Source organism: Artemia sp. Qi Xiang Cuo, chromosome 16 (genome assembly GCF_049724085.1).
Source record: "Artemia sp. Qi Xiang Cuo chromosome 16, ASM4972408v1, whole genome shotgun sequence".
Classification (NCBI taxonomy): domain Eukaryota; kingdom Metazoa; phylum Arthropoda; class Branchiopoda; order Anostraca; family Artemiidae; genus Artemia; species Artemia sp. Qi Xiang Cuo.
In genome coordinates, this window is record NC_142809.1 from 4,939,356 (window position 1) to 4,953,385 (window position 14,030).

General features: G+C 36.4%; 3 protein-coding genes across 3 annotated transcripts in view; 1 reads left to right on the forward strand and 2 right to left on the reverse strand.

Moving 5' to 3' along the window:
• Positions 1 to 14,030, forward strand: part of LOC148942494 (peptidyl-alpha-hydroxyglycine alpha-amidating lyase 2-like) — a 451,427-nt gene that overhangs the window by 150,992 nt on the left and 286,405 nt on the right. The gene's annotated exons all lie outside the window — the stretch shown is intronic.
• LOC148942496 (uncharacterized) lies at positions 7,811 to 13,249 on the reverse strand. Its single transcript, XM_089102175.1, has 2 exons — positions 13,201 to 13,249; positions 7,811 to 12,015 (listed from the first exon to the last, which is right to left on the reverse strand). Exon 2 carries the CDS (start codon positions 11,132 to 11,134, stop codon positions 10,775 to 10,777), a length of 360 nt encoding a protein of 119 aa, XP_088958301.1. The 5' UTR covers positions 11,135 to 12,015; positions 13,201 to 13,249; the 3' UTR covers positions 7,811 to 10,774.
• On the reverse strand, positions 8,338 to 8,763 carry LOC148942497 (uncharacterized). The gene has a single exon (XM_089102729.1). It carries the CDS (start codon positions 8,761 to 8,763, stop codon positions 8,338 to 8,340), a length of 426 nt encoding a protein of 141 aa, XP_088958855.1.

Below are 14,030 nucleotides of genomic sequence, written 5' to 3' on the forward strand. Positions count from 1 at the left end.
AAGTCTCTCTTGCTCCTTTCCATTTATATAACTCTGAGAAGAAACCGTATACCATCTTTTTTAGTTCTTCGTGGTCATCTGTTATTTTTCCATCATGTGTTTTTATTCTGTCAATTTTGATTCCTTCTCGTTTCCTTTAGATGTCATGATTGTCGCCAGGCTTATTTGTTGTCCCTCATATAAATCATTTAAACGATTTTTTATTGCCCAGTCTTCAAATTTTTCTGCTTGATTTGCTTTAATTTTTGCCTTATTCCATGGTATTCGAAAATCGGATCGCCTGCATTTTGGTCTATTTCATCTTTCAGTTGGCTAAGGACTTTTCTTAAAAATCGTTCGTGGACTAACCGCTCTCTTTCGCTTTCGTTTTGTAGGTATTTTAGAAAATTTACGATCTGTTCTTTAAATTTAATCCATGGTGTTAGGTGGCTTTCGTCTTGTTGTCGTTCTGTGAGTATTTTTTGGATTTTTTCTCGGATTATTTCTTTGTTTCCTTTATCCTTGATAGTAACAGGGTGTAGTTTCCAATACGGAGCTCTCATGAAACTTGTTTTCCTATTTACATCCCCTGTACTTGCTCGGACCGCGTAATGATCAGAGAATAAAACGTGCTCATGCTGAATTGAATTTACAGACTTTTCCATCTCCCTGGATATGTAAATCCTATCGATTCTACTTGTTCATTGGTTTCCGATTCGGGTGAAAAAGACTCATTCTTTTCTTTAGAATCCACATGTCTGTTAAATCATATGCTTTTACCAAGCTTTTCAGATCTTCACTTACTCTCTTTTTGATGCTCGTCCCCGTTCTTGTTTGCACATCCTCTTCTCTGGCGACGCAATTGAAATCTCCCATCAATAATTTACTTCCAGTTACAGAGATGTATCTTGGTATGATATTCTGAATAAAATCAGCTCTGGCTTTGATTTTATTTCTTCCCGAAGGCACGTGCACGTTTATGAGCGTGATGCTTTCAATCTGGAGGCTACATACGGTTCCATCTTCTTCAAATTTGAAGTTCTCCGGGTCAACTGCAATATCCTGCTTTAAGAAAAAACCTGTGTCGAAAGATCCACTTGTTGAGAGAAATGAATAACCACTTGCCTGTATTCCACAGATACGAGAAGTGTCAACCTCCTGGACTGCTAATATATCAAAACCTGATGCTTTCAGATACTTCGTAAAAACTTCCTGACGTTTTTTTTTGCTTTAGCCCGTTTAAGTTCTGGGTTCCAATTGTTAAATTCATTCTAAAATTCTAAAACTGACAAAAAATATATTCAGTTTTTTATTTCTTTCCGTTTCCTTTGTTTGACTTGGTTTCGTTTTCTGTTCCTTCTGTTTTTCTTTCTTTTGCTTGGTTGTTTTCGTTACCTCCGATGGATACTTCGCTGAGAGTCCTTTTTGGTGTTTGTATCTTTCCTCCTTGTTTCTGAATCCCTTCAGAAGGTTTTTGGGCGGTAGGGGGTCTCAGGGTTCTCTTCTGGACTTCCTCTGGTTTCTTTGGTTGATTCGTTCCATTTTTCTCTTCAGGGTCGTTTTGCGCTTTTTAATTTTCTTTCGCTTTCTCTAAATCCTTTTGTACATTCTCCTCTGTGATCTTTAGAATAAGATCAACGGCCGTCGATGGTGTCAATGTACGTAGTCCCTCTAGGGCGCTGCATGAGCTTGACGGCTGACTAACAACAGTACTAGGGGTTCCCCATGGATTAGTAAAATGTATGCCAATCGAATTTGGGCTTAAAACACAGTTTTTTCTCATGTTTCTTATGTTTTTAGGGCAATCTTTTGCTTCATTAGTTTCGTCGTGGCATATGTAGCAGGCCTTGGGTTGTTCAGGGTAAAAAACATTTATTTTCTCATCACCATCGAAGATGTTGATCGACGGTGGTATTGGCGTTTCAATCTACATTAATGGGGTCATTCGGCCAGTGTAGACTTGTATAAATTCGTCACCACTGTTTACTTTCCTTCTGACATTTAGAACAGTTCCATAAACTTGTAGTTCTTTCTGTATGTCCTTGCTGGTAGTTTCTCCTGGGATTTTTCGCAACTGGACAATGACCGGGCGTTGTCCGGATCTGTCTACATTTACAGGATATACGCTATTTTGGAATCACATCTTTGGTTCATTCGTTTTACATTTTGATACGTGGTCATATGCCAGCGTTACCGATTTCATAGTGACTCGCACCTGTCCTCTCTTAAGATCATCGGAGTCGATCGCTCTCACTACTCCAGCGTTTAGGCCCAGTTCCTTGAAAAGCCGATGAATGTCGATTTCTCGTACTTCATTTAGGACCGATTCTTCCATCATTCTGAAATCGAACACAACCGTACTTCTGGACATTTTTTATTTTTTTATTTTTATTTTTTATTTTTACAATATATATTACAAGGATTCCTCCTAAGAAAATCAAAAAAACAAAATAAACGCTATCAAACTCTCACTCACACTTCCTTTACACACTTTCCTTTACTTTCTCTTAACATTAATCACAAACAAATACAAAAAAAAAATCACAAATAATAAAAAGAATCACCTAATTCTACACTCACACTCACACACTAACTTACTCGCCAACACTCAACTTACCTATTCTTCCTTTTCGATACGAAAATTCTCGGACCAAAATTTACCGGACGGCAACCTTAGCTGCCAAAAAAAAAAATTAAGAATCACAGGTCCCCCAGCCAAAATTTAATAGCCGGCAACCTTGCTAACTGACAATTTAGGCAACCCTGCACACTGACACTTCCGGCTAAGTCACAAGTGACTCATATGGTTTCCTACCATTTATACACTAAAAACAAACAAAACAAAACAAAACAAAAATACTCCCAAATTAAACACTAAGACTCACTCTAACTCCTTCTCTAAATTCCACACACAAACTCTCCCTTCTTCACACCGAATTACATACAATTATTTATTATTTTTTCAAAAACAACCACCATGAACAGCGTTGCCAAGAAAGAGGTAATTAGTTCTTTGAGGATGACAACCCCCTACAACCCTCTGGGCAAGGGTTATAAGCTATACCCTGGGGGCATTAAGGTTTTTATTGAGTATGTTGTCGTAGAAACTTCAAAAAGAGCTCATTCGATTGGAAATTGAATGGGTTAGTGCATTTTTTAATAGTCGAAAGTAATTGGAGAGCAACTAACACCCGTCTCACCCCCACCATTTCCCCGGACCCATGCCATCACACTAGTGATATAGCTATTTGTTCTACTTAGTTGAAAGGTCTGGAAATTATGTCTTTGAGTATGACAAACCCACCACAACCCCCAGGGCCAAAGTTTTAAGTTATGCCCTGGGGACTTATAAGGTTTTTATAGAAAGAGTTGTCGTAGAAACTTCAAAAAGGGCTCATTCAATTGGGAATTTGTGAGGGCTAGTGCCCTTATTAATAGTCAAAAGCGATCAGAGGACGAATGCCCCCCTCAGGCCCATCATTTCCCCAAATACTTCCAATCAACAATTTGATATAGCCATTTTTTAAACGTAGTTGAAGGGCCTGGACATTTTTCTTTGAGTATGACCCCCCCCCCACGCACACACGCACAGCCCCCCGGACGAAGGTGTTATGTTATGCCCTGGGGGCCTATAAGGTTTTTATAGAAAGCGTTGTCGTAAAAACTTCAAAAAGTGCTTATTCGATTTGAAATTAAGAGGGCTACTGCCCTTTTTAATAGTCGAAAGTAATCGTAGGGATATTCCCCCCCCCCACTGCCATAATCTTCCGAAACATTTCCGATCAACATTTGATATGACCTTTATGTTCAACGTAGTTGAAAGGTCTGGAAATTATGTATTTGAGGATGACAAACCCAACCCCCAACCCCCCTCCCATAGCCCGCCGGACAAGGGTGGTAAGTTATGCCCTTGGGGCATATGATGTTTTATAGAAAGTTTTGTCGTAAGTTGCTTAAAACGTGGCCCATTCGATTGGAAATTGAGAGGACTAGTGCCTCTCTTGTTAGTCGAAAGTGTCAGAGGGCAAATGCCCCCCCCCCAACGCCCATCATTCCCCCAAACACTTTCAATCAAAGTTTTGAGTTAGACAATTTGTTCAACGTATTTGAAAAGTCTGGAATTATGTCTTTGAGGATAACAAATCCCCCCAGCCCTCAGAGCAAGGGCTGTAAGCTATGCCCTGGGGGCATATAAGGTTTTATAGAAAGCAGGGTCATATAAACTTCCGAGGGGGCTCATTGGATTGGTAATCAGACGATCTAGTGCTCTTTTTAAGACTCAAAGTGATCGGAGGGCAGCTATCCCCCTCTGCCCAAACACGTCGTATTGTCCCGAAATGCATCTACTAGAAATTTTGAAATAGTTATTCTATTCAAAATAGTCTGAATATTACATAACAAGGCTTTTGGGTTTGAAACAAGCCTCAGAGATTAGGGGCAAGGGTTCTAAGTTATTTCCAGGGGATATTTAAGGTTTTTATGGAAAGGATGGTTGTTTAACTTTAGAAGAGGCCCATTCTTTTTCCATGAAAAAGACTAGTTCAGGTTCAAGTTCTTTATTAATCAATGAAAAATGTTTTGACAAAACTATTAAATTAATGACCCACAGTGAGAATAACTTGTGTGTGGGTTTACACACTAAACAATAAAAAATAATGCTATCTGCAAATACTGGAATAAAAAGATTGCTCTTCAGCTCTCCGTACAGTAACAACAAACAAAATCCGCAAAAAATCAAAATAACCAAATAAATACAGTGAAATGAGGAGCATCCACCCCAGAAAATAAATCAAATTAATAATTACTGATTAAATGATTCATTAATCTAATTTTATTATAAACCAACGAATTATTCAAATCTATAAAACTATGAAATTTATTCCAATTTTATATAATACTATGCCTTGGTGAAAAACGGGACCTTTCAGATTTTATTAAAGCCTGACGGACAACAGAACTGCCACGGGTCCAATATGCATGCAAAACCTGATTATCATCCTGAAAAAAATTATTATGCAAAAAAAAAATACTCAGGCAAAAGACCTTGAACGTGTTTAATCATATGAAGAACAGAATGGAAAGAAGAGAAATATTAAATTTTAATATAAAGAGATATTTAAAATTTGATACATACTTTTTGTTGACGATTTACCAGGGTAAGAAAACGGGCTAGGCAGGCAATTTTTCAATAGACGCAGAGCTTTGTTTTGTTGCCTCTGAAGAGGAAGAATATGAGTTTTAAAATTATTCACAAAAATAATGGGACTATGTCAATAAAAATCAAACAGAAATTAATAAAAAACTTTTTCCACAATATATTTCATGTATCAGATGAAGAACTAAGTAATTTAAATAAGATCTTCTTTAAAGGATAGTCTTCTCAAAATTCAAATGTCAAAATCTCCTCCATGCTCAATTTCAATGACCATATAAACTAAGCATCCTGTTTAGCTGAATTATCTAATTTTTCAATGTATCATTTTAAACTCTCAAACAGTGTTTTTATTTGTTGGGGAATTTCTCTCTCTTGTTTCCTTAACAATATTAGTTACCATCTAATTTTCAACAGCACAAAAATACTTGTTGGGAAAATTGTTAGCTAGTGGTTTTGGTAAATTTTGAGAAGCCATGGGTCCACTTTTCTAAGTTTTGGAATAAAACATTGTTAATTATATTTATTTGAGGGGGAGTGCTGCCCCCTTTATATTTGCCCCTTACTATTGGAAGTTATTCTGTGTGCACACTTTAAGAGAGATAGGAGACTAGGCTATATTTCATGTATCAGATGAAGAACTAAGTAATTTAAATAAGATCTTCTTTAAAGAATAAGCTTCTCAAAACTTACCAAAACCACTAGCTAACAATTTTCCCAACAAGTATTTTTGTGCTGTTGAAAATTAGATGGTAACTAATATTGTTAAGGAAACAAGAGAGAGAAATTCCCCAACAAGTAAAAACACTGTTTGAGAGTTTAAAATGATACATTGAAAAATTAGATAATTCAGCTAAACAGGATGCTTAGTTTATATGGTCATTGAAATTGAGCATAGGCCTACATGTATATATTTCAAAATTAATTTAGGCCTGGTTATAAGTGGGCTTTAAATAGATTGTCAATTGTTCATAAGGTTTTGGAATTAAATTCTGTTATTCTTTTTTGGGAGGGGAAAGAAGGGAGGCACTTTAAAGCCAGGGGTCCACTTCTTTAACTTTTGGAATAAAATATTGTTAATTGTATTTTTTGGAGGGGGAGTGCTGTCCCCTTTAAATTTGCTCCTTGCTTTTGGAAGTTAGGCTATTTGGTGTGCACACTTTAAGAGAGATAGGAGACTAGGCTATATTTCATGCATCAGATGAAGAACTAAGTAATTTAAATAACATATTTTTTAAAGGATAAGCTATCTTTATTTTGCAGGATAGCCAAGACTGTTGCACTGTTCTATAGAGTGCAAATGGGCACTCTTGCTTTTGAATGCTTAGGAATGGGCTTAAACATTAGATTAGTTGAAATGGGGATGCAATCCTAGATAGTGGACTCCACAAAAGAGCACATGTTAATAAAATATTTTTTACTCCATAATATGGACAATAATCATAGTTATGGCACTTAGCCTAACACTTAATCAGCCAAGTGTCCTTTCTAAATTTTAAGCTTAAGATGTTTGAATAATTGAACATATTCCTAAGGGTATTGAAACCTGGGGTTAGCTGGAGTTTCTTAGTATTAGGTGTAATCTAAGATATCTAGAAATCCCTCCCATGATGTTTCCAAGTGACCCCTAAGGAATTTTTGAAAGTTTGGAAAGCAATTTATGCCAAAAATGCTTCGAGAACTTTAAAAACTGTGCCACATATACGAAAAACAAATCACTACCATTTTTTAGATGAAAGACCCCATCAACAAAATCTACAAAATTAAATAAATCAATAAACTTGTTTTCTGTCATGTTTTTTTTTATTTTAAAACTTGGCGCCAAAACGTAAAACTGAAGTTGTTGAACTGAGTATGAGGCTCAGTTCGTCGTTCAAAGAACGACGGTACTAAGAACGAAGAACGGCATTTAAAAGAACGGCTTATTAGCGAAACATTTCATAGAACGGCGAAAACGAACGGCTTAATTGTAAAACCAAGGATTTGATTTCCATAGAACGACGAAAACGAACGCAGCTATTTTCATCCCAGCCAAGTTCCCGGCTGAGTTCAAAGGATGAGTTCCCAGTTGAGTCCATTGATTTTGAATTGAAGTTAGGTTGTATTAATAATTGGTATTTTTGCCACTGCTCATTAAAAAAAAACGGAATTAACAATCACCAGAATGAACGCTATCTATAGTACAATTTATTTGGCAATTTCAAAAGATTTACACATTGCATTTCTAGCATGAAGAAAATTGAATTTTTTTTTCTTTTAAGTTGGAAAAAGAAGGAAAAAAGAGGAAATACTTGATGATAAAGCTTATCCCCTTGGATAATATGTTAACTAGGATCATTATACATATTTTGAAGTAAGAACTTTTCTTAACTTTTAATGTCTCTTTATCAGGAGGACCAATTCTGAATTTATATCAAAATTATGGAAATCAGGCCCCCAGAATGCATTATGTGAAATGGTTTCTAGCCTAACCCAAATAAAAACTACATATCTAATTAAAATATGCCTACCTTGTAGTGTATATAGCCTACACTCTCTCATTTATTTATTAATACCGACAACGGTAAGCTATACAAAAAGCTTGTCGCTTTAAGGGATAACATAATAAGGCAACGATAGATCTTACTTTACAAAAAATACACACAACAGAAATTCCCTATAAATATACATGAAAACACATTTAAAATGGATCTTGACTGTGAAAATTTGTAGAATTAACAGAATGGTATAACATAATAAGGCAACAATAGATCTTACTTTACAAAAAAATACACACAACAGAAATTCCCTATAAATATACATTCTGTTAATACACATTTAAAATGGATCTTGAAAGGACCGACTGTGAAAATTCGTAGAAGCTAGTTTTGTTTTGAAAGTGTGGATTGTGAGAGTATCAACGGTCTCTGACGGAAGTGCATTCCAAGGCTTGCACACACGGCTGGACAGTGAGTTCTGACCTAATCTTGTACATGGCCATGGTGGGTGAATTTTGTGCTGGTGTTGTATCTTGAGAAGGCAAAGAAGTGAGATGGGGTGATATTGTCAATGTTCTTAACGATTCTGAATGTATTTATTAGGTCACCTCTATCATGCCTGAACTGAAGACTGGGTAACTGTAGTCTCTGCATTCTCTGCTGGTATGGCAAATGTCTCAGATAAAGTACAAGTTTAGTTGCCCTACATTGAACTTTTTCAATCCTTGCTCAGTCTCTCTTGTTAAGGGGAAACCATACTGACGAGCAATACTCAAGTATTGGGCGGACAGTTGAAGCATAAAGTGATATGAGTGAACGGAGGTTAAATCTGGAGAACGTGTGCTTTAAGCGCAACAGTTGGTAGTTTGCCTGATGGGTAATCTCCGACACATGTTTATCAAACTTCAGGCATGAATCAAAGCAAACCCCAAGATCTCTAATATACTCAACGCTTGGAATTCGTTTTCCATCAAGGAGGTAAGGGTAATGTTGATAAGGTCTACAAAGATAATGAAAAGTACTGCACTTAGTCTTGTTAATGAACATACAGTTTGCTATGCACCACTGACGCAGAGCATCCAAGTCACTTTGGAGCAGTAAAATCTCCTGTTCATTCAGTACTGATCTGTACAGCTTCACATCATCCGCGAACATTTTTACAGTCGAGTTATTAACAACAAACGGTAGATTGATAATAAAAATGCAGAAAAGTACAGGCCCTAGGCAACTGCCCTGCAGAACTCAACTGATCTCAGGTGTGGAATCTGATAGGGCTTCTCCTACAACAACCTGTTGGGTTCTGTGTGTTAGATAATCTGTTATCCATGCAGCAGTCCGAGAGCCAATCCTGTATCGTTGACACTTCTTAATCAGAAGTGAGATAGAAATTTTGTTGAATGCCTTAGAAAAGTCAACATAAATGCAATAAAAGAAAAACCCTATCCGCCATTGAGTGAAAGTCACCAATGACTTCCAGAAGCTGTGTATTACAAGAGCGCCGCTTACGAAACCCATGTTGGGCTGGATGTCACATATTATTTTCTTCAAAGTATGACTGTATTCTACAGACCAGGATTTTTTCCATAATTCGGGAAAAAATGGACGTATTCGAAATCGGTCTGTAATTGTGAAATTGGGATTTGGAACCATTCTTATAAAGTGGCGTAATGACCACCTTTTTCCAGGCTGAGGGACAGACTCCAGACGAAAGACAGATTAAATAGGTACGTGAGTGGCTCTGCCAGAATTGGCGCAAGTTCACGCAACATCTTGTTAGAAAAGCCGTCGATGTCGGGCGCCTTTCCTGTATCTAGTTTCTGAAGTGTCTGATAAACCTGCTGAAAGGTAAAATCTGAGTCATCGAATTCTTTTATTAAATTTGGAGGAGCAAATTGAGGGTCTGTTACTACCTGTGTTTGTGTGAAAACTGAAGCAAATAGTTTGTTGAATTGTTGTGATTTTAAATGATTACCGTCTATGTGTGCAAGAGTGTCAGGGTCTACAAATGAAATGCATGATGGAGACTGTGTGTTTTGGTTCCTTCTGACATACTTCCAGAATTTTTTTGGGCAAGTGTGGACCAATGCAATCACATCGGCCTCCACCTCACGGCGGTTCATTCTCAGGAACTTGGTCGCTTTACTTCTCGCTTTCTTGTATGATAACCACGATTCTGTGGTTTTTATTTTTATGTGTTCACGCCATGTATCAGCTTTTTCCTTGAGCATTTGGATAATATACCAAGGAAGCGTTTGTCTTTTATTCTGGTACTGCCTACTAGTAAACACTGGTACATACCGATCTCGACCTTCTTTCAGCGCCTGCCTAATAAATTCAAAAGACACATCAGTGGTAGCATTGAACTGTTTTAACTCATCCGGGATAGAGAGAGAAGAAATAAAAACACGAAACGCAACGTAATTTGCCCTACCATTTAGGTGAACCTTTAGGAGTTTCAGCAAAATTTGAAGAACAATTCAAAGAAATCGACAAGACTACATGATTGCTTTTTCCTAGTGGTGGTAAAAATTCAACACTATTGACATCCTCGGGGGATTTCGTGATTACAAGATCAAGCACTGAAGGTTTTGGATCAGCTCGTAAACGAGTGGGGTCTTGAATATGGTGGTGCAAGCAATGGTTTTGTAAAGTTTGAACAAACCAATTCTCAAACAACTAATCTGAAAGCTGTGTTGTGTTAGTCGTCCAATCAACATAAGGCAGATTAAAATCACCAACTACTAACAACTTAGAACTAAAAGACGAAACAGAAGACACAAACTGCAAAATATTTTCATTATTACAAATCAACATTTCATTAACACTAGGACTACGATAAACTGCGAAAATTCAAACAGCGCTTTTGGAACTGGGCAATTTCACATCGATAACTTAGCATTCACTAATATTTGATGCAACTGGTTCATTAACTTCCAAATACTTCAGTGAGGTATGAACATACACGAAAATACCACTCTTATAGTTACTATTTACAACAAGGTTATACTCGAACACTTGCAGAAAATACACCTCTGGCTGTGAGCAGTTTTTAGGCAAAGATTCCATAACAATGATGACATGAGGCTTACGGACTGATATGAGAGCTAGAAATTCATCAAATTTTGAAGATAAGCAATCTGCGTTTGTATAAAGCACAGAAAGTTCACTACATGTTTCCACCACGAAAAGGATTTATCTTCACAAGCTCCAATCCTGATTTGCTGTTTCGAATATTCCAGCCAGATTCACCTGCGGCTTCCTTTTTGTGGAGTTGTTGCTTCAGAGCATCATATTTTTTCTTCTGTGCAAGCTCAGCCTTTGTACGATTGTGGGAGAAACTGAAGCCCGGGAATGTAACTTTTATATTCACTATATTGTTTGACAAGAAGAACAATGCTGTGTCTCTTTTAATGGGGGTGCGGAACATTAGTTTGATTGGACGACACTTTCCGGGTTCCAGCTTTCCAACACAAACAGAAAACAAACACTTTGAAGGACAGTTTTGAAGAAGAAGTTCATTTATCATTCCTAAATCTTTTTCATTCTGCAGTTTTCTTGTTCCTGCTTCGTAACAAAATCATTGAAGTTACTCTTGGCAGCTAATTTCCCACTGATATCTTGTTCAAGTTTCTTGCACAACGTTTCAAACTCAGTCTTCATATGATTTACAGCATGTATTTTTGTATCATTTATTGAACACTTTTCAGCCAAATCTTTCTCAACGTTTGCAATTCTGTTGCTCAGGGGCTTGATCAGCCTGTCAAATTTTTCCTGAATCTATTCCTTGATGCTTGTGAACAATGATCGGATTTCATTCTTGATGATTTCTTTTATTTCCATGGCAGTGAGATTATTTTGAGTAACTCTAGTCTGTTTACAAACAGGACAGCACCAAATCAAGATGAGGCGTCATCTTTGTAAATAAGTGATACTCCGTATTGGTCATATCTATGCATTCAATGCAAAGCCAGGCTTCACACGAGTCACACAAAAGAGCACAACTATTGTCTTTCAGTCCTATATCACATGCCTTAAATTTATCTGTACCCTTGGTTGGTGACTGTTTTTGGCGTTTTGTAGCCATTTTCACTTTTTTGTTAAAAATCTGGTAGCCGTTTTGGATGAGTTGACAACACTGCTTTCCGCCAAAATTCAAAATTTATTCCAAGCGTGTTTCCGGCGAGATAAATCTGAGTCTGCAATCTATTGGATGGTGATATATTTTCGAGAAATGGATTGTCTTTAACACGACATGTATATCTTTCACCCTCTTGACCAAAAAATGAAAGTCAGGTATTTCTAATACCAGGTAAATCAGGAAATTATTGATTACTCACAGAGGAGTAAACTTTGCTCTGTCAGCGTTGCCATATCAAACCCATATCAGATTATAGGTTGATTATAGACCTATTCCAGATTATAGGTTGAATGGCTTTGACAAGTCAAAAAACCTGTTCACAAAGAAAGCAAAGCATCACCAAATGTCATTCAAAATAGTAATTATAAAAGATTTATTTTATATCTAATGATTAGGCTAACCTAAGTTTTATTGTTTTTATCAATGCCTGTAGAATATAAGACTTGGAGAGAATTTGGTAAATATTTACCAAATCATATTATTGAGTTACAACTAATGTGAATATACCACTTGATGCCTTTTTTATGCTCTTTATGAATATAATAATCATTTTTGTTGGAAATGAATTTTAGCCCCCACCCCTATATATGCCAATTCAGGGTATATATTTGCACATTAGGGGGTGGGGGTAATTTTATTTATGTTGTAAATGAAAGGTAAGTATAAACTTCTCTCCACCGCCCCAAATGTGCAAATATATACCCTGAATTGGTATGTATAGGGGTGGGGGCTAAAATTCATTTCTGACAAATATGATTATTATATTTGCAAATATGATTATTATATGGTAAAGTTCTACCAAATCATATTATTGACTTATGCATAAAGTGAATATACCACCTGATGCCTTTTTTTATGCTGATTATGAATATAGTAATCATTTCTATTGGAAATGAATTTCAGCCCCCCCTATATATGCCAATTCAGGGTATATGTTTCTACATGCTAACTTAGCCCTGAATTGGCATGTATAGGGGGGGGTTGAAAATCATTTCCAATAGAAATGATTATTATATTTGTAATCAGCATAAAAAAAGGCATCAAATGGTGTATTCAATTTATTCCTAACTCAATAATATGATTTGGTAGAAATTTACCTATTATATTTCACCTATTTGGTATGTTTTAAGCACTTTTCTTAACTCACTCCTTGTGCCAGAAATAAGAAATCAGGTGTAACTTTAGGGCCCATTAAATGGTTTTGAATTGGCTTTTTAAGTCAAATGATTATTTATATTTCAAGAGAGCACAAAGGCATTAATTAGTGAGTTCTTTACCTCAATTATGAAACGTTGTACATATTTACCCCTCAGAGTTAGAAGTTTCCCTTAACTTTACCATGGCATAGCCTAGCCTAGTTCAGGGTCTAGGCTTAGAAATATTATTAAAGCCCCTTAGCTAGAATTCCAAGTACTTATGATAGATGTAATTGTTCTTTTAATATGAAAAACTACCGATTCATCATTTGAAGATATTTTTTCTTTCTTTTCCGCATGCAAATCCATAGTTTAGGTTTTTAAATCCTACGCCAAAATGTAGCACCTATAATTACAATAAATGGCTTTAAAAGCATTTCTACCATAGACGTATTATAAATCTAAAAATTTATCATCGTAAAAATTATAAATCAATGCTTTTCCACATTGCGAACCTTCGACAACTTTAATGATGGTTAATTTTTTTACGGGTATCAGCACCGTGTCGCCAAATTCTAAGAAATTAGGACCCACTAATTTAAGCATTTCTGTTCCATCCCTATAAAATGGTCACAGTTTATTTAATTATCCAGTAAGTTTACCGCAGATGATTTCTGGCTCTTCATTCTCGGTGCGAACAAAGAGCTCCTCCCACTTATGTGTGCACTTATTGGTGAGCCGGCCAAGTGGTTTTGTCAGTACTTGTTCCGTAGGTGATTATTCTTTGTCTACCCGTGAAAAGATCTAATGCCGCTTATGTTTATACGTTCTCTGGAGCACTCGCACCTTTGTCCGGGTGTTTATAATGGGTGAGATAGGGAAATATCATACTGCTAATTATATAAACTGTGAAAATGGTTCATTATTTCTGATTCTAGTGTGGAGTAGAAGTAAAAATGGACGGAACATAATATAATTATTTGTATAATACGTTTGAGAATCTTAAAATTCATGTGTAAGAGTGTAGGTTCTCATCGATTCTTCTAGAGCAGAATTGACTTCAAAATTCATGATTGGTAAGCCTGATAAATTTTTTGACTGAAAAAGTCCGTGTATTAAACTTCTCAGATTAGCATATTGTTACCAAT

Excerpts from the sequence above, each read along its gene's own strand:
- LOC148942497 (XM_089102729.1), bottom strand. The coding sequence starts at position 8,763 with ATGTTCGCGGATGATGTGAAGCTGTACAGATCAGTACTGAATGAACAG.
- LOC148942496 (XM_089102175.1), bottom strand. The coding sequence starts at position 11,134 with ATGATAAATGAACTTCTTCTTCAAAACTGTCCTTCAAAGTGTTTGTTT.